Source organism: Leucopleurus acutus (genome assembly GCF_964270905.1).
Source record: "Leucopleurus acutus genome assembly, chromosome: 6".
In the NCBI taxonomy this organism is placed as follows: domain Eukaryota; kingdom Metazoa; phylum Chordata; class Mammalia; order Artiodactyla; family Delphinidae; genus Leucopleurus; species Leucopleurus acutus.
In genome coordinates this window covers 105336052-105355666 of record NC_139149.1, presented here as the reverse complement: position 1 = coordinate 105355666, position 19615 = coordinate 105336052, and the positions used below count along the sequence as shown (strand labels likewise).

Below are 19615 nucleotides of genomic sequence, written 5' to 3'. Positions count from 1 at the left end.
GTGTGGGAACTGTATTCTGAGAATGGTGTGGTACAGTCTGGTGTAGCCAAAGTGTAAAGTCAATGCCAAGGTGCTGAAAGAGAGTGGCACTGAAAGGAGGTTGGTGCCTGATTCTCCAGCTCCTTCAATGTCATGCTAGAGAGTTTGGACAGCAGTTCATAGCCACTGGAGTGCCTCCAAAGGTTTAGGGCAGTGGCAAGCTCATGGTCAGGTTTATGTTTTAGAAACAAAGATGACTAGGGAGTAACACATAGGACCAATAGGACCAATTGGCGAGGGAAAACATTAGCTTGAAGGCTACTCCAGGGATCTGGGAATGAAGAAACGGGGGTTTGATCTAAGCCAGTGACTGTAGGAATGGAAAAAAAAACAGATCTGAATACTTGTTATAGATTTAAATTAGCAAGTTTGAGGCACTAATAAGGAAAGAGAAGACTGCAAGAAGACACCACCATCCCTCCCAGGATGGATGTAACTGCCAATTGCAAAGATAGGGAATGCAGAAATCCCACTATGAAAAAAATTGACCCTTCAACAGTTTTGAAAGCAAGTTTCAGGGATGAGCCACAATCTTCACTGTGTAAAATAGCATTTCCGTTTGCGGAATTGCAGAATATCCTGGTGGAGCAGCTGTACCTGTGTGTGGAGTTCCTGTGGAAGTCTGAGAGATATGAGCTCATCGCTGATGTCAACAAACCCATCATTGCGGTCTTTGAGAAGCAGAGAGACTTCAAAGTAGGTGTTCTAAACCCAGGAGTTAGTTCAAATATCCTTCATTACATTGGAGAATTACTTACAACTTCCAAAAGTAGAAACTCCCTATTTTTGATGTCAGCATCCTCTTCACGAAACCCTTCACTTCTGGTTTCAGAAATTATCAGATCTCTACTACGACATTCATCGGTCGTATCTGAAAGTTGCAGAGGTGGTGAATTCAGAGAAGCGGCTCTTCGGTCGCTACTATCGTGTGGCATTTTATGGGCAGGTAAGTTTCCTACAAGCAGCATGGCCTCTAAGTTCTGTTAAGTGGTTGACTGATGTTCTTCATTCTTTACAAGACATCTAACTACATGTGCCAACAGATTGAGGGGGTGGAGGTGGAGGTGGGGATGTGTCTAGGTATATTTGAGTGTTTCTCTGAGTGTGAGGGGTCTATATGTTTGGCCAAAGGAACATGCTAAATTAAGAAAAAAATGAGCGGAGACCTCCACGGGTCTTAATACAGATTGAGGTAAAACAGTGATTTCGAACTTCTTGGAGAAAGAGAGCACTTCCTCAACACCCTCCTCCTCCAGTTCCCCCCAAAATGTCTAATTAGGTTTGCATCATATTTGAAAATGAGATTTAAATGAATATATTTTGGGCAATGAAATCCATAATATTCCAGGAAAAAAAGAATTCCTAGGGGCTCTACCATATCAAAGCCATGAACTTTTGACTTTAAAATCATGCATTTTCTTTTCTCCTACTTTCAAACCATCACTGCTTCTAAGCAGAGCATAATCTGGTTGTTTTGTTTCTTATATTGCAGGTCAATATAATTTCAAAGTGGTCTTTCTCAGCTTACTGCATAAACAATGAACAAGACTGAAAATATTAGCAAGCCATAGCATTGTCTTAAAAGCAAAGCGAACTTAGATATTAATTCGGAATGTCTCTGAGTAGTGCTTTAAATGGGATAAACCCAGACACCATCCAGGCAGGCTTATAACACTAGTATATTTCAGCAGCCATATTTCATATTTATTTTCACGGAGAATCATTCCATTCTTCTATTTTCACAGTGGTAATGACTCTCAGCCCTCTCGTTTCCTTTTTTTTCTCCCCTCACGTAAGGCACAGTTTCACATGGCTTCTTGTTCTTCTCAGAATCTTTTAAGGCTGCAAACAAACGTGTCAAATCCAGCATGGTCATTCTAGATCACTTCCCACTGAAGTCTTTTGGAAATATATATATTGAAGTCTTTTGGAAAATATACATTATCCTCTAATCACCAAAGACAGCTTAAAAACTAATGTCTGAATTAATAAAGACAGCTGCTTTCTCCCTGGAAAGGAAAATGTCACTGGGCAGCCACTTACCATAAACAAATGAATCCAACCCAGATTTCCCCCACTGCACAGGAGCATCAGGGCTGTGGAGACAGTCTACAAAAAGAAGCTAAATTTACTCATTTGGGGGTTCCCTGGAAAAGAATCTGACCTATCTGAAGTGATAGAGTATATGGGGGAGATAGAAATTTGAGAATCTGCAGGAGAGGAGGAGAGAGAAAAGGAAATGCTATCTTGCAAATCAGCGATAAACAGAAAATAAATGACTCTTGACCTCAGGGAAACATTAGCAAGAATAATGGCAGAACACCTCATCAGGAAGGGAATGTGGGAGCTGAGGGATTGTAAGGGAAAGGCAAGGGTTTCCTGGGAATGGCCACAGGCTAACTGAGCAGCATGGATGTAGCTCACAGGACGTACGTTCAGCAAACCTAGATTTGAGTTTACAACGCTTCAGGCGATCTTTCTAATGAAAAAGTGAATTGCCATTAAGAGTCTGGTCATGCAGATTGCCTACCTGATGGTTTCTCCAACCAACATCTAAGATACTGGTTGCTAAACAGGTGGAAACGAAACGATCATGCTCCTTTCCAATGAGATTTTAATGCAGATGTTTACTCTTTTCTTCTTTTGGTCTTGATTGTTCCAGGCTGTGGTAAGTTCTCTCTCTCTCCACTTGCATGCTCTAATAAGCCTCACACTTCCCTCCCTATGGTTTTACTGAACCTTAACTTTTTTGTGCAAATGAACGTTTGAGATAGGTGAGATAATCCTGTTTCCATTCATTTTGGAGTCATCCTGCATTTCTGGGACTAAATTGTGTTTATTCCATTTATCTGAATTACAAAAATGTATCCCTTATTTTTCATATATAATATCTTTCTGCACAAAGGTCGGTGTAGTCTGAAAACCTACACACACACACACACACACACACACAGATAAATGTGGGCACCACATATTTGAAATATATGGATAGCAGGCTCAGTATTGGAATTTTCCTGCTCAGTTCAGGCCACCAGAGTTGCAGCTGATTAAGAAGAGCATGGTGAGCAAAATCTCAAAGGTTATAATGGTGGCCATTGGTGGGCACCTTCCCAGGGTCCTGAAAGGACCCTGCCCTTTTCCAAATGAGTATCGTGGAGAAACAGGGCTCTCTCTGTTTGGTGGTGAGCTCTGAGCATTCTCGAAAACGATGGTATTAATTCCCAACATAAATGATGAACAGTGAATTAAACCTCTACCCTGTGAATCACGTTAAGTCTCCTGAGATGCAAAAAGAAGCCGTGTAAGAATTTTAGAGGATGAGCTGAGGGGCAATAACATGCCAAGACCTAGAGCTCTGTGACACAGAATTTTCTCTGTGTTATTTTGAACCATATGAAATTGCCCATAATCAACCTTTTTTTTTACTTACAAAGATGGCAACTTCATGTGGTTCAATGTAATTATTAATGAGTAAGCTGGAAAAGCAAATTCCTTCAATATCCACACATTGTCCACAGTCAGCTCTGCTTCTCTGACCAATACATACTTTTTTGTAATTCTTTAAAATCCCTTTCCCCCATCCATACTATATCAGTATTTTCTACCTTCATTTGTAAATTTGGGGTCACGTGTCCTTAACTCACCTACTAAAAGAATACTTGGAAACCCCTCTATTAAATAGAATGGGGGAGGTGGTGGGCAATGGGGAAGGATGGGGGAGAGCTACTTTCAAATGTCCTAACTTTGTTCTTTTTGCAGATTCCTCAGTAAAGTGTGCTGACTGTGCACCTGACTTTTTGTTTTTAATGCTGCCAGTATTCTCAATTGTCTTTTATTTAAAAGTCCAACCTGACCTTAAAAGGCAAAGTGCCTTGTTAAATCTGCAGACCTGAGGACATACCTAAGCATGGTACTCTGTAAACTCAAACCCCAGCTGCCTTTGAACAAGGAGAACTAATGGAGGTCATTCTGATAAACAGTCATTTAGAGCCTGTCATCATTGTTCAAATGATATTCAACTACCTGTCCCAAGACACCAAACGGAGAGGGTGAACTGCTGTATTCAATGGGAGCAGACGGCGCACATCACTTTATATTTGATGATAAAGAAATAGCAAATAGATTTGCACATCCCCCCAAATGTGTGCAGAATGAAGGTTTCTGAGAAAATATTGACTATTTCATTAGCATAACCTCCATGGTCAGAAATGATTTTTTTTAATGATGGTACCTTATGTCCTTGTAAAATTCACCTATTAATCCAAATTGATGTCTCACAATCATATTCCGAAGATTGTGGGAATATAACATGCAGTCGGCTCTTTGCCTCCACAAAGGCCTTTGTGTAAATATTTTAGTGTCCCCCGTGGGCTAGTACTTTCACTTTATAGTACTGACTAGAGTAGTTAATATTATGTCTGCAATGAGCCAGACCCTGGAAAACAAGTTGAAAACTGTTCTTTTGTGGCGAGAACTTTAATAAAAACGCAAGTCTTGCATAGCATGGATTTTCTAATGCAACACCTGGCATCATTGACTATGGAAATTTTACACAGAGCAGCCTATATAAAACACCCCTTCAAGTGTCCCTGAAGTATTCATTTCCAGAGTAATGAACCGCCAGTAGTGATCAAACATCAACTGTAATCAATGAAATCCTTAGGCTCTGGTATTTAGCATGAAAGCAAGCAAGTGAATGCTCATTGAATAACTTAAAACATCAGATGGCCCTGGAATGAATTGAGTGAAAAGCCTGGGGGAATTTTATTCTGTTCATCAAAGGATGTAAATTCCATGATTCTCAATCATGCTTACATGGGTATAGATGCACCTCAGAATCTTGATAGAAAAGGGATTGGGGGTAGGAGGAGAGGTGCCTGTGTACTGTGTACAGCCATCATCTCCATGTTGGGGTGTGATACACCCTTCTGGCTCCCCTCCTAGATGAAAGTCACTGAGATATATAGATATAGATATAGATATATACACTAATAATTGGGTTCATATTTGGGTTCATGTTTGTATGAAACCATTTCTCTGCATCTGTGAAGTTTTTCTTTTCCTAACATTTAGCTTATTGTGATTTTCTGACCCATCTTTTATACACTAGATTCCTCTTTGGATGCATTCCTTTGTGAACCTTGAATCAGTGGAATATAATAGCAGGGGCGCTTATATTTGACATCCCAATAATGATCCAGAGCTATTTCAAGATTCTGAAGTACCTGCAAAAACATCTAAGAAGGAGTCAATAATTTTCGTTTTCGGTTTATTGAAGTATATTTTTATCATCATCTGTTGCCTAAAAGTTTCATAATCCATGCATGTTACCTACTGACTCAAAGTCCTTGTTTAACTAGGATACGTGCTGTTTCGTAACCATGGCAGATCAGGGCGTTTGTTGCCTGGTAAAGTGACATTTAAAAAAATAGAACTATGGAAAATGCGGAAGTCATATTTCCTGTTGCCTTGAAATGCAGTCTTCTCATCACTTTGGGGCAAAAGCAAAAGAGAGACTGCCCCTAGGTTTTCATCACCTTGTGTCCCTATTTATAACTCAATTATTTCACGGACAGAGCATTAAACTTCCTTAAGATAGTGTCCTGTGCCTCACTGGGCTTTGCTTTGACTTCCCTGGGTAAGAGATAAGCTCGCATCCCAGCCATTTTCAGAGACTCCATTTCTCTGGCTCCAAAAGCTCTTACACAGTCCCTGTAAGGGATTAAGTGCTATATTCTGCTACACCCGCTCCTTTCTATTCATTTTATAAAATAGTCTCAATAGGTTTATAGCTCCATGTGCTGTAAATAAATTGATTAATTCTAATCACGATTCTTTCTGATCAATCACTTTCCAAAATATCAAAATAATCATCAATAGTCCTTTTACAATAAGGAAAAGTGTAGTGCCCAAGTAAGAGAACCCAAAGGTATGTATTTTTAGGCACTCAAAACTCAGTTTAGCTGTTTCCCTGCATATTAGCCAGAACTCAGATTGCTTTGCTGACAGTTTTTTCCTTTATCATTGTCATCACTACCATTCTCCTCATTATAGCTAACACTCACCAATGGCCTTTTGTGTCCCGGGCACTGTCCTTAGGGTCTCCTAAGTCTAAGTCTGTACTATTTCCCATCCTCCAGACCAAGGAGTAAGGAGGAAAGGAGTCACAGGTCATGATCAAGGCCACAAGGGTCATAGTAACGACAATAAAATACTGCTCTCACCACTCCTTTTCTGCTAACTCTGGATTCAGAAATTTGTTAGGGGAAAATTTTCACAGTGAAAGTATCTTTGTGCTAGTTTTCACACCATGATGAGAAAATCTTTTCCTGGAACTTGGAGACATTTTTCTCCTTGAAATGGAAGTTGTAAATGTTGCTTCAGCTATTGCCCTGTGGGGATTCTGGTTGATGGCCTCAGAAGTCTTAGTTCTCTTTTGTGTCAGTCTGTCAATTTGAGCCACTAACCTCTGACCTTGAATCAGACAAAACTCCATAAAGACAGCAACAGAAAAAACCTAGCAGGCTGGAAGTCATGTGGGGATAGGGCCAGACCTCACTACCCCTACGAAGTCTAGAAGAATGGTAAGGAGAGACTTTTCATGCTTTTAGCATCACACATCACTGTTTTAGCAGTCTGGAGTCAAGGTACTCGTAATCAACTGTGTTGGTCTTGAACATTTCTCAAAGAAATTTGTTCAATAAAAACATCTGTGTTAAAAGCAATGGAATCTTTTCCAGTTATATTTGGTACAAATATATCCTTTTAAGATGTAGCCCTCTGAGAGCTATCTTATTCATCTGTTTATTCATTCAACTAATGTACAGTGATGTCGCTCTAGAGACCAGGCACTATGTTAAATACTGGACATGCAGTGCTGAACAAGATACTTTCCTGCCTTAAAAAAGCCCAAAGTCAATTAGGGAAACACAAGGAAACAAGCAATTACCTGCTGAACAAGAACTGTGCTGGTGAATGTGCCTTATTCCTTGCCTTCAGTTATAGCCCAATTATGATACAAAGTATACTGTTCATGATGGGCAGACTTACATGGATGAAAGTGCTTTACAAGTATAAAGAACCATACAGATGTGAGCTGTAATCATTATTCTTAGATTGCCTCACATTAGCCATGAAAAAAAAAACAGCATTGGAACATTTTACCCATGTTTTTTTACACATAATGAGTAGTTTTTAAATAGCCAAAAATAATTTTAGAAAATGTATAGGTAAGATTTTTTTATGACCTTCAGTATCTTTACTCAGCCCTCAGAAGTCATTTCCTTAAGGTAAACTCTGCAGTCAGAAGATACCAGAGACACTTGGGTTCTTAAACTGCAAACTTACTCCAATATTCTGAGGTCACATTTATTCCAAAGGAAAAATGCCTCTGTGTCTCTTCAGTGAGAAGGAATTATAAAGATTGCCTCAATTATCCGCAATGGAATCTTCCCTTCCCCCTGTTTCAAACCAGGTAAATAAATTAACAGAGGTTAAAACCTACTTGCTCCTATGACATAAAAATGATAACATGGTTACTTTACTACTTTCACTCATAAGGTCTAGCTTTTCAAGAACGTAAGGGATCTATTAGTAAAGTAAACTGAAGGACAAAATTGCACATAGCCAAGTTGCATCAGACCCCTGATGAAATATTAAAAATAACAGTACTTGCGAGCATAGCACATGTAATTTCTGTTATGGCTTTTCATCTAAGATGATGTGGGAGGCATATCAACCCATTTAGATACCTTTATCTGCCCTATAGCATTAATATTTCCTATCCTGGTTTCCAAGACTTTCTTAAAAATGATACTGCTTTTTGAAAAATACCGTTGAAAAATACCAAAAAGTACTCCAGACTTTGTGTTCTACACCAGGCTACCACATGAGGGCATTCTTCCCCTAAAATATATGCAAGCAGGTATTACCAATGATTTCTTCTAATAGAGAAAAATACGTGTAATTTGCTTCGTGAGGCTCTTTGGCCTGACTAGGCAGTATTTACACTGATGACTGATTCTAACATGATACTTCGTTTCCTTCACTCGATTTTTCTCTGAATTTGAATTTTATAGGGTGCTAATCTATGGCTTGGATGACAACCAAAATACTGGCTATAATATTTAAGTAAATGTTTTTTGTTTTGCTCCTTATTTGCAGTTGGAGTTCTCTAATAAACTTGGCGGTTCGCTGTATGTCTTTCATAGGGTTTTTTTGAAGAAGAAGAAGGTAAAGAGTATATTTATAAAGAGCCTAAGCTGACAGGTCTCTCCGAGATTTCCCAAAGACTGCTCAAGCTCTACGCAGATAAATTCGGAGCGGACAATGTGAAGATAATCCAGGACTCCAATAAGGTAGGGGAACATCAAGATTCATGCAACTGCAAAGAACTAACTACATTTTTTTTTCTCTCTTAACTACATTCATTAATGTTTTAAATTTCTGCCTGACTATGCAAAGTAAACTACCTAAACTATTTTGAGCGTTTCGGTTGTTTATTGGTCGATGGATTGGTGACTGGGGAGGGGAGTGTCAAAAACCTTGTACATGTTTATTTGAGTAACTTTTAGGTAATCTTAGAAACAACTTACTAAACCCTAAATCACTCCCATAGGTTGTTCGCATTTGAGTAGCAACCAAAGGGTTAAAGTAATTGGGCCCAATGGTGGACTGGGAGGAAAGAGCAAAAAAGTATTTATTTAGTCATGAAGGTCTTCCTGGAGCTTTCCTCCAAGTCACACAGGGAAAGCTTGGGGCTGGGGCCTCCCTGAACAGCTCATTCTTGGTTGGGCGATGCTTCACAGAGAGCGTGATGTTTGAGCTGGGGATTGTAGTGTGAGAAGGTGTTCTCTGGAAGCGTTCTAAAAGCCAGCACATGCAGTGACAGGAGGAATTCAAGGGAGAGGTGTGTTTAGAGAACGGCAGGTCTTTGAAACATAGATTGTATAGAAGAGTGTGGCAGAGGTGGAACTAGAAAAGCTGGTTTGCACCCAACTGTATTGACCTCTACTAGGCCCAGAAAAGGTCTTTTTTTTCCTTTCCCTCTTTTGCAATGCTAGTATTTGGAGGGGTCTGGGCATGAGATTAGATTTGCTGGATCTGGACAGAAATTGTTAAAATGTGTTCATCATTCTTAGCTTGAAAGGTACAAACCTCTTCCCCATAAAGAGGGACAGAGCTAGAACCGCGGTCATGGTCGCCCTCTTACATGGAAAGTAGAAACAATTCCTAGCAGTGAGAGAAGTGCCAATTTTGGTGTCAGGACAACTGTTGTCTTCATCCCGCCATGCTGCCACTTATCAGCTGGCGATGCATCTTGGAGAAGCTGGGTGGTCACTCGGAGTCTCCATTTTTTAATCTGTGAAATGGTTACAGTTACACCCATCTTACAGTGCCATTATTTGCGGCATTACAAATAAATTCATGAGCTTCCTCCAATCTCTGGAATTGGATAAACAGTGGATGGGTGAACGGATGGAGAAAGTTGGAAGAAGCCTGAAAATTCTTCAAGGAATCATTAGCAAAGAGGCCGAGGCTCATCTCTCCCTCCTTGAAGGAAAGCAAGAGCCATTGCCTGGCTTTGTGGGGGAGACCCCAAGCCTGTCTTCCTTGCCATTTGTCAAGCCTATTCACCAAAGCTGAGTTAGTTTTAAAAATTACATAGAATGACTTATTGCAGATTAGAGAAGGAATTCGAGAAATCGAAAATAAAAATATTTGCAGTCGTGCGATAGGTCATCAGTTAATCTGCTAAACAGACCAGGAACCTCCTTTCACATTACAAGCCCACAGCCGATGGTCCCAGTCTAGGTACACGACTGAATCGTAGAGGAACAGAGAGATATATTTCTACTCTCAACAAGCTTGATTCAACACAAAGGTGAAGATATTCAGTACAGAAGAGAAAGAAAATAAAAGGTTAAATAGTACGTCATAGCCAAGTACTTATGTTTCAAAGAGCCCCAGCTACTTGGCAAGCTGGCTTCCTGCTGCCTCTGCCACCATCTGGCTGCTTGACCACAGTCCAGCCAGCTACTCTTCTGGGCTTTCCGTTCACCCAGCTCTCACATGATGTGATGGGCCTTTCTTCTCTGAGAGGGGCAGCTCAGGATGCCAAGCTGGGGGGGATACAGGGTTCCCCACCTTTCTTTCAGAAGCACTTCACGGCTCACTGCTTTCTCTGCCCATAATGTGTTGAAACAGGTAAACCCCAAGGATTTGGACCCCAAATACGCCTACATCCAGGTGACCTATGTCACGCCGTTCTTTGAGGAAAAGGAAATAGAGGACCGGAAGACAGACTTTGAAATGCACCACAACATCAACCGCTTTGTCTTTGAGACGCCCTTCACGCCGTCAGGCAAGAAGCACGGTGGCGTGGAGGAACAGTGCAAGCGGAGGACAGTCCTGACAAGTAGGTGCTGGCCCCCGAGCACGTGCTCCCACGCAGGGCCCTCGCTTAGGCCGGATTCGCGGAAATCAAGACACTTCGATCTTGCAGACAAGTACCCAAAGTGTGCTGACTTGGAAATGTTTGCCAGGAACATTTCTTTATTTTCTTTCAAGACAGAGACCCTTGACAAGTCAACCAAAACAGAAACTATCGCAGGGTCACTTTACCCACTTCTTCCCTTTAGACCGCAGAGTGGTGAAGGTCCTGGTGTCTTGGGAAAGGCACTCTGAGCTTTCCTCTCCTCTCTCCCTGAAACTACCCCCCAGTTACTGCAGAGTTAGCCACTCTCGGAATTGTGTGCTTTGGGGCAAGATTCCCAACCACTGTGGAATTCAGGTTCCTCATCTGTGAAATGAATGCAGAGGGTTTTCCTCCAGCATCCCTTCCAGTACTATCTAGATCTATCCTGTGAGTTGGTCTTCCCTTCATTCCACAAACATTCGATAAGTGCCTGTAGGTGTCGGGCATTGTTCTGACGATTCAAATAAATAAAACACAGTTCTTGCCTTCAAGGCGCCCACCATCTGGTAGGAGAAAGAGCCAAGTAAAGCAGAATTTCAGGAGAGCCCCGCATGAGAAATGAAAAGGGAACCCAGCAGAGGGGGACCTAGGGCAGGCTGAGGGGAAGAACGAGCGCGGGCATCTGAATGAAGGAGACCCAAGCCACCTTCAAAGGTGAGCAGTCCTAGATTCTATAGTAGATACGTGAGTAGCAGCCACATCCAAACTATGGGAAAACATTCCCCTTCAGTAAACTTTTCCAGAACTTGCATAATTCAGAAAAAAACTAGAACAAAGCTGTTATAGTATATGCTATTCGGTATCTAGTGAAGCATTCTTGATTGTGATTTAGTGTAGTTTTTATCTGAATTACAAGTTGTGGTGGAAGCTGTCATCTTTTCAGTGTTTAGACTCTATAGGTCTAGTCCAGCCTCGGCAATGAGGACATGTGGGCTAGTGAAGCGTGGGAGGACGTGCCAGGGGAAAGTAGGTGGGCTCCTAAGAGGTATATGAGAGCGTGGAACATAGAGAAAAATAACTCACATACACAGAAAACATGCAGGATGGAATGGCCTGTGTGCAAAGAAAAGACACAGGATCGTCCTTTCAAGAGAACCCTTGACTCTTCACTAACCCTCGACCTTGAAATGCTCTTGTATTGCTTTTGTGCAGCGAGTCACTTGTTCCCCTACGTGAAGAAGAGGATCCAGGTCATCAGCCAGTCGAGCACAGAACTGAATCCCATTGAAGTGGCGATTGACGAGATGTCCAAGAAAGTTTCCGAGCTTAGTCAGCTTTGCACGATGGAAGAAGTGGACATGATCAGACTGCAGCTCAAACTCCAAGGGAGCGTCAGCGTGAAGGTAAGCATCGCCCGGAGCTGAGATACTCATGGCCAGTGGAACCTGGTACAAAATGCCCCTTGGGGCTTCCCTGGTGGCGCAGTGGTTGGGAGTCCGCCTGCCGATGCAGGGGACGCGGGTTCGTGCCCCGGTCCGGGAGGATCCCGCATGCTGCGGAGCGGCTGGGCCCGTGAGCCGTGGCCGCTGACCCTGTGCGTCCGGAGCCTGTGCTCCGCGGCGGGAGAGGCCGCGGCAGTGAGAGGCCCGCGTACCGCAAAAAAAAAAAAAAAAAAAAAAAAGCCCCTTGAAATTTTTTGACAAAGGGTATAAGAGACATTTTTCTGTTTGTGGTACCATTCAACACCTTTATCTGAGTCTTTAAAATTTTGTTTCCTTGTGAATGCCCATTGATAGTGCCAAAAACTAGAGATAAGCCTTTCTTAGGTTTAGCTGAAATAAAATTTCTTCTTCCTCAACCGTCCTTTCCCATCTGCTCTGCATAAACTGTGTTCTACATTCTAAATTCTAACAAATAATTAGTAAATGAGTAAGCATGGCTCTCTTGTAAGTCTCTGTCATGAAAAGCCTTATAAAACTGTTCAAAAACAAAACTTTTTAAAATGTTTATTAGTTCATAAAATGTGCATCAGTATTTATCTGACTGTCAGGGTCTTGAGAGGAAGCAGAGGGCCTGTTCACGGTGGGTGACTGAAGAAAACGTAACAAATGACTCTTTGAAAAATGTACAAGAAGGGGCTTCCCTGATGGCGCAGTGGTTGAGAGTCCGCCTGCCGATGCAGGGAACACGGGTTCGTGCCCTGGTCTGGGAGGATCCCACATGCCGCAGAGCGGCTGGGCCCGTGAGCCATGGCCACTGAGCCTGCCTGTCTGGAGCCTGTGCTCCGCAACAGGAGAGGCCCACGTACCGCAAAAAAAAAAAAAAAGAAGTACAAGCTGTATTTAGGAAAACCAAAGAGGGCAGGCACCGGGACCTAAGACTGAGGGGCTGTCACCCTCCCCAGACCTGAAGACTCAGGGGAGAGAAGAGTTAGTGGAAGCAGGGAGAGAGCAGGGAGAGCCAGCTGATGACAGACAGACAGACAGATAGACATGTTCTGTGCTGGGGGATTGCAAGGAAGAAGCCCTGGACCTAAATAAGCCCTGACAGGACTGAGACTAGGGTGAGGCGAGTGAGGCATTTTCCTTGGGCACAAAATTAAGGGAGCATCAAAACACTCAGTAACCAAGATAAAATTATATTTTAATGCAATATTTTTAAAAATCAAAAATAACTTCAAAAATCCATATTGAACAAAGTATTAAAATTTTAAATAAAGGCAAGCCAGTAACAGTGCCACACAGAGCTATGCGGGAGCCTGAGGCAAAAGGAAGACTCAGTACTGTTGATCCTGATACTGATCTGGCTCTCCTCTTCCCCGCCCACCTCTTGTCTGTATCCCATGGCCGACTCAAAATAATAATAATACATGTTTAAAAGCCAGAAAGTAAAAGAACCGTTGCTATACTCCAAACGGGACAGCTTCCCTCAGCACATAGCTGAGCAGAGGAAGGTGGAGTTGCATCTGGAGAGACAGAGGAAAGCATTCTGTACTCACTCTACCACACTGGCAATACCTGGTAGGCAAAGCCATCTGAAGATGCCTCAGATACAGCACTGGCTTCCTTCTTCTTTTACCTTGTTCCTTCCAAGCCCCACAGTCACATGCAAAGACTGTTAAGCCCTGAAGAACATAGACGCCGTCACTAATGAGAGCCTACGCATGCCTGTGAGCGTGAAGAGGACTTGGCACTGTGCCTTCATTCGGCAAATCTAAAAAGTCCCTTTTGGACCCCAATCTCAGCCAGACTTTCGAGGGAGATGCAATAAAGCAGTGATTCCCAGGGCGCTGCCTAGATCACGACCACTGTGGAATGTCTCTTATTAATAGCTATGTGTTTGCTTGAACGTTTGTAGGGAAAAAACTAGCACAGCAAACATTTGATTTCACGGATGTTAAATTTATTTAAGTAAATCAAGGTGAGTCTAGTTTTCAAGGTTATTAAGAAAATAACAGTGCTAACAGAATGAGGATGTGGCCAAATGTGACATGGTGCACACGGGACTGAAGTTGAGGAAGGAGGACAATGAAGTGTGGAATTCAGATGCCTCCTTTTAGTAGCTCATTGACCAGTTGAGAGACAGCAGATGAGGCCGATAACAAATGAGCAGACTACAAGGCAATGTGAGAGAGCGGAGGGGCCGCACGATGGGTGCTGCTCCTTCCAGCCTCGGAGAAGGCTCCGTGGAGGAGGTGGGGCCGTCCTCAGCCATTCCCTCCTCCCCGATAGGTTAACGCCGGGCCGATGGCCTATGCACGGGCTTTTCTCGAAGAAACCAATGCAAAGAAATACCCTGACAACCAAGTAAAGCTTTTGAAGGCAATCTTCAGGTAAGATTTCTTTGTTGGGCTGTTCTTCCTTGAATCCCTTGAGACAGGGAGTCATGAATGAACGCCCCAGGAAGCCACCTGACCGACCCTCTTCTCGGTGGCAGAGCGTATCAGCAGCCTGACTTCGAGTTGCCACTTTCTCTGGCTGTTAATTTGCTTATTGCTGTCACTAAAGGCAGTTTGCAGATGTGTGTGGGCAGGCCCTGGATGTGAATGAGCGCCTCATCAAGGAGGACCAGCTGGAGTACCAGGAGGAACTGAGATCCCATTATAAGGACATGCTCAGCGAACTCTCAGCAATCATGAGTGAGCAGGTGAGGCTTCCCCTGGGGCAGCCCGAGCGGTCCATTCACAGAAAGTGCCCATTTTATCCCCAATGCCAGAAGGACCGGAAAGAGTCTCTTTGTTTTCCTGCTGCTGAAATCCCTGTACTTTCCTGAACACCATGTTGCTGAGCTGTTCTCTCCCCCATGCACAACATCCCCTGTCTCAAAGGAGAGGGATCAGGTTGGAGAAAAATCTGTAGGAAAAGAAGATGAGATGAGAACCCAGTTGCTGTCCATAGTTTTCAGAGATGTTTATCCAAACAATGTGTGTTGGTTTTCTAGAACAGTTGATGCCTGTTACACACCAAGAACATTGGTGGCATTCCAGCTAGAGTTTGCTGCCACTCCCAACACCCCTGATTCAGGACCTCACAATCCCCAGGCTGGGATGTGGAGTTCCACAGTTCTGCCACTAGGGGTCTCTGCATCATACTCAGGAAGAACACCAGGACTAGGATCCTGGGCTTTTAATGGTCAAGGCTACCTCTGGAAAATATGCAGAAGTGGGATAAAAGCCAACCCCCCACCCCACAAGCAAGTCATCCATGATTTCTGACATGTATTCAGTATGCTCTGTAAGACTGTGCACAAAATGTGGACATTCAATAATCACAGTACTTTTGGGGATACTGAGAATCGAGCGACCGAAAGCCAAGTTCTGCTTTTCTTGGCCCGCTTCCCAGCGTCCGTCAACCCTCACACTCTGCCTGGACATCTCATCCCCCATGGTCCCCTCAAGGAGTTAGATGTGTTCTTTCCAGAACAATTGAGGGGGAGAACTTGAGCTAACCTCCCAATACTGCTTCATGCACAGTAGCCATTCCCTAAATATTAGTTCCCTTTCCTTTCCTTAAATGGCCTAGCACTAAAACAAAACATGAAATGTGTCATAAGCATCTTTTATTCTAACTGCATTTCCCATATGTTCCTTTTTCTTCTTTTCCATCTCCTTCTACCCGCATTTTAAATTCTCCATAGCAGTTAGAGAAAGAAATGGTTAATTGACTTACGTTGCAAAGAAAACAATCTCCCTGGATAGGATTGCTAGTGGAAGTACTGGTTTGGAATTTTTCAGGGGTAATGGGAATTAAATACTCAGGAAAAACGCCTTAACAGCATGGGAAATCATAAATCGGAGAATGAAACAAAAAGAATAAACAGTGGATCTGAAAGGGGGAATAGGTGGCAAAGAAATGCTTGTTTCCAACTGTAAATTGCATCTGACCTTGAAACTTTGGGCAAAAATGCTTTTCTCTTTTTTTCCTGGCAGCTCTGTCGTGGTCCATGTTTATACAGCTTCTGTTCCTCTGTGTCTAGTATTTCCCTCAGTACTGTAAGCAAAAGCGGTATGTTTTTCTTTCCTTATGTCTACTCTGTCCTTTGTGGCCTTCTGGTCTACCTCTTCATTTTCCCCAGACACCTCCACAGTGACTAGTGTTCTCTAGATGTTTACTTAATTAGAACAACTTTATTTCTATTTCAAGGTAGGTCAGTATGAAAATTAAAAAGCCTACTAAAATGAAAAAGCTAAAGTTAACAACTTAGCTTTTAAAAGGAAAACGTATATTCTGTCAACTTCTGAAATACATTTGAGCTCACTTGTATCCAAACAAAGATTCATTATACCTCCAAGTGCTAAAACAACATTACAAAGACAAGGACCAGGTGATTAAGAGGAGAGAAAAATAATTTCTTTTCCAGAAAACCTTTGCTAAGAGAAGCAAAATTTGACTCTGTGCTTTATAGAAACTGATGCAAAGAACAGAAACTTATGCATTACACAGGTTCTGTTATTTAGTAAAAGAAATAGATCTGTTGGCAGGAAAGACAAACTTTCTCCTGGTCCTGAGCTTCTACGGGGATTTGTCACATAGGTTTTTATGTATGGCACAATGACTACAACATTCACGATATCCTAAAAAGAAAAGTTTTCCGGGCTTCCCCGGTGGCACAGTGGTTGAGAGTCCGCCTGCCGATGCAGGGGACACGGGTTCGTGCCCCAGTCCGGGAAGATCCCACATGCCGTGGAGCAGCTGGGCCTGTGAGCCATGGCCGCTGAGCCTGCGCGTCCGGAGCCTGTGCTCCGCAACGGGAGAGGTCACAACAGTGAGAGGCCCGCGTACCACAAAAAAAAAAAAAAGTTTTCCTTAAAAACGATTTACTCTATTATGTAGCCATTCCACATTTCCACCTTAGATTAAAATGAGGACAAAATATTAACTTCTAACTCTGTAGAGGATATTCTAAATTAACTACTTAATTGACGATTATCAATCATAAATTTAAATTAACCGTAGCAAAACTCTAAGGCATCTACAGCAAAATAAGCTATTTTCATGACAACCATTGATAAGTGTTTTGAGTTGGCTGTAATGTCAGAAATAGCTAGCAAAGGATAGGCGTCCTTAAAGTCCAAAGTATTTTTTAAAAACTGGGTATTTATCTCAGTTCAGATTTATAACAAAAAAAATTTGTTTGCTTCTTTTCTCAATTTTTTAATAAAGCATTTGACCATAATGTTTGGGTTTGAACTCTAGCAGAGGGAAGGGTAGTCAAATTTTAGCATAACCCTGTAATGCATGAATGAACCATCATCTTTAATGTATGAATACCTTTACATACCTAGATACTCATCCACGTATTCTGGAAACAGGTACATATATAATAACAGTAGAAGAGAGAAATTCTACCATAAAACTTTTAAAACACAGAAACAGAGTTAGAATGGATAGACAAACATAGAAATAGAAAAACAGAAATAGAATTGATTATGCAGTTCACTCCAAGAGTGTCCAGAAAAGTCTTAGCTAAAAGGCTAAGACTGAAGCCACTACTTAGTGAAAGAACCTTCAGTATAAGGAGAGAGATGAAGCCGGATTAAGTGGATGCTAGTGTGTAAAATGGAGATGTGGCGATGCAACAGCCTCAGCTGCTAAAGTGACAGGCAGGCAGTAATTACCTTTACAGGCAGTCAGAATGCCGCACTATTTTATAAACAGCCAAAACCCATAAAAGCCTCCTTTGATGGAGGCCAAAGTAATACATGTAACTATTGGATGAAGCGTAAGATGCTAATTCGGAGTCTGTTTCAACATTTAGAAGGATGACAGCATAGTGAAGTCAACGCTGGTAATGGATATCAAATATAAAATACAGGGAAAGGAACACATCTACTCTGTTAAAGTGCCAAGCAGGCGAGATCCAAAGGCATGTTGCTTTTAGAATTTCTTTTGATACATTGTTGGCCAATTTATTTAAGCAGAACTTGAGACATTGATCAAAAGGAGAACTTATTGGTAGTATAGGATACATGGATGCCAGGTGCTTGGTGGGGACAGAGCGACCATTCCATCCCATAAGAGTAGTAGAGCTAAAGCATGGTAATGCAGGAAGTTAGTGGGAAAATTGTCATAACCAAGAATTTTAAATATTAATTAAGTCTCTTCTGCACAGAGATTTTAGAGGTGCCTGGGGTTTCTGTGATTGTTATTGTGTTCACATATCATTATTTGAACAGATCTGACAGGAAAGTATGATTTAGGCGTATTAACATTATTTTCAAAAGTAAAATCAGGTCAAGGTATATTTTTTCCTTGTATTATAGTTCCATTAATGCAAACATTTAAATGAGGCTTCAGCTGTTTCCCTTTGGGGGCAGATTTTGCCCATACAGTTTACAAACTTTGCAAATAAAATAAAATTCCAGAATTACTCAAACACATTCATAAGGTTCATTCAGACATTTACAAATATATATCTGGGGCTTCCCTGGTGGCGCAGTGGTTGAGAGTCCGCCTGCCGATGCAGGGGACGTGGGTTCGTGCCCCGGTCCGGGACGATCCCATGTGCCGCGGAGCGGCTGGGCCCGTGAGCCATGGCCACTGAGCCTGCGCGTCCGGAGCCTGTGCTCCGCAACGGGAGAGGCCACAACAGTGAGAGGCCCACGTACTGCAAAAAAAAAAAAAAAAAAAAAAAAAAAAGCTACTTTAAATCTGGTCAACATGGCTGAGACATGGGCTGGGAAAAAATTCTTCAGATCTGCTTTCATAAGTGCATTTTTCAACATTTGCAGATTTCCTGTAGGGAATTTTAAAAAATCACTGTTCTGGGTTTAATTTTGTGTTTGGAGATATTAACACAGACTTCTCTGTCATCATTTTGTTTTGTCACATGTGTTTTGTCCTGTCCCAAGATTACGTACCAGGACGGCCCATCAAAGCGAGGAGTGGAGCAAACTTGCACTCGAGTAATTAACAAGGCGGCTCCCTCTCTGTCTCACCCAGTGCAGAAGTTTGAGGGAGAGTCTGCAACGTCAGACACGCCTCCAAGAGAACTCTGAATTTGCAGCTAATCTCGGGGAAGAGAAAGATACATTTAATTTATTTGAAGTTTTTATGGTGTTCATATTTTTTGTTTTTACCTCGCTAGCTTGAGAATTTTGCCAGCCTCCAGATTTGCACATTTCTTACATCCTTTTTCTTTGAGCAGCGTCGATCAAGCCAAGCTGAATATTTGCTATGAAATTCCAATGAATGTGTAGCTCAAAAGCCGACTGTAAGTTTGCTATCGGTTACATTATGTTCCATACCCAGTCCTCGTACACATATTTTAAAGGTCAAAGTGAATGTTTTTTAACATTTGAGCATATTTCAGATGTAAATAGAAGATTGTAAAATATATGGTTTTTACCAAATTTAAAAAACTTTTTAGTTAATACTTATGACAGTGCTAAAACTATATGAATAACATTTCAGATACCATTATATGAAAATATTTGTGTATGTGTACAAAAATGTTGATAAATACTAATCTTTAAAGTTTGTGGAGTTTCTTTATTTGTAATATATGTGCTCTTAAAAGCAATGAGATGTGAAATTATGGAAGCCTTTTGTTGTTAATAGAAATAAAAAATACAGTTACTTTGCATTTGGTTTTCTGTTGAAGAGTGGGCAAGTTGCTACTAAAACCAGTCCCAGTCATGGGACTGGGCCTCTGCTGAAT

At 41.9% G+C, this 19615-nt stretch overlaps 1 protein-coding gene across 2 annotated transcripts in view; it reads left to right on the top strand.

The window, feature by feature from the left end:
- Window positions 1–18868, top strand: part of DOCK10 (dedicator of cytokinesis 10) — a gene marked incomplete at both ends in the record, with an annotated part of 280006 nt that extends 261138 nt beyond the window's left edge. For both annotated transcript variants that reach the window (XM_082841820.1, XM_082841819.1), the window contains 9 exons: window positions 613–735; window positions 872–985; window positions 8250–8396; window positions 10246–10456; window positions 11669–11859; window positions 14188–14288; window positions 14464–14602; window positions 15885–15960; window positions 18807–18868. In XM_082841820.1, the coding sequence (XP_082697946.1) occupies window positions 613–735; window positions 872–985; window positions 8250–8396; window positions 10246–10456; window positions 11669–11859; window positions 14188–14288; window positions 14464–14602; window positions 15885–15960; window positions 18807–18868 (1164 nt within the window). The remainder of the gene's footprint in view (window positions 1–612; window positions 736–871; window positions 986–8249; window positions 8397–10245; window positions 10457–11668; window positions 11860–14187; window positions 14289–14463; window positions 14603–15884; window positions 15961–18806) is intronic.
- Window positions 18869–19615: the final 747 nt, after the last annotated feature.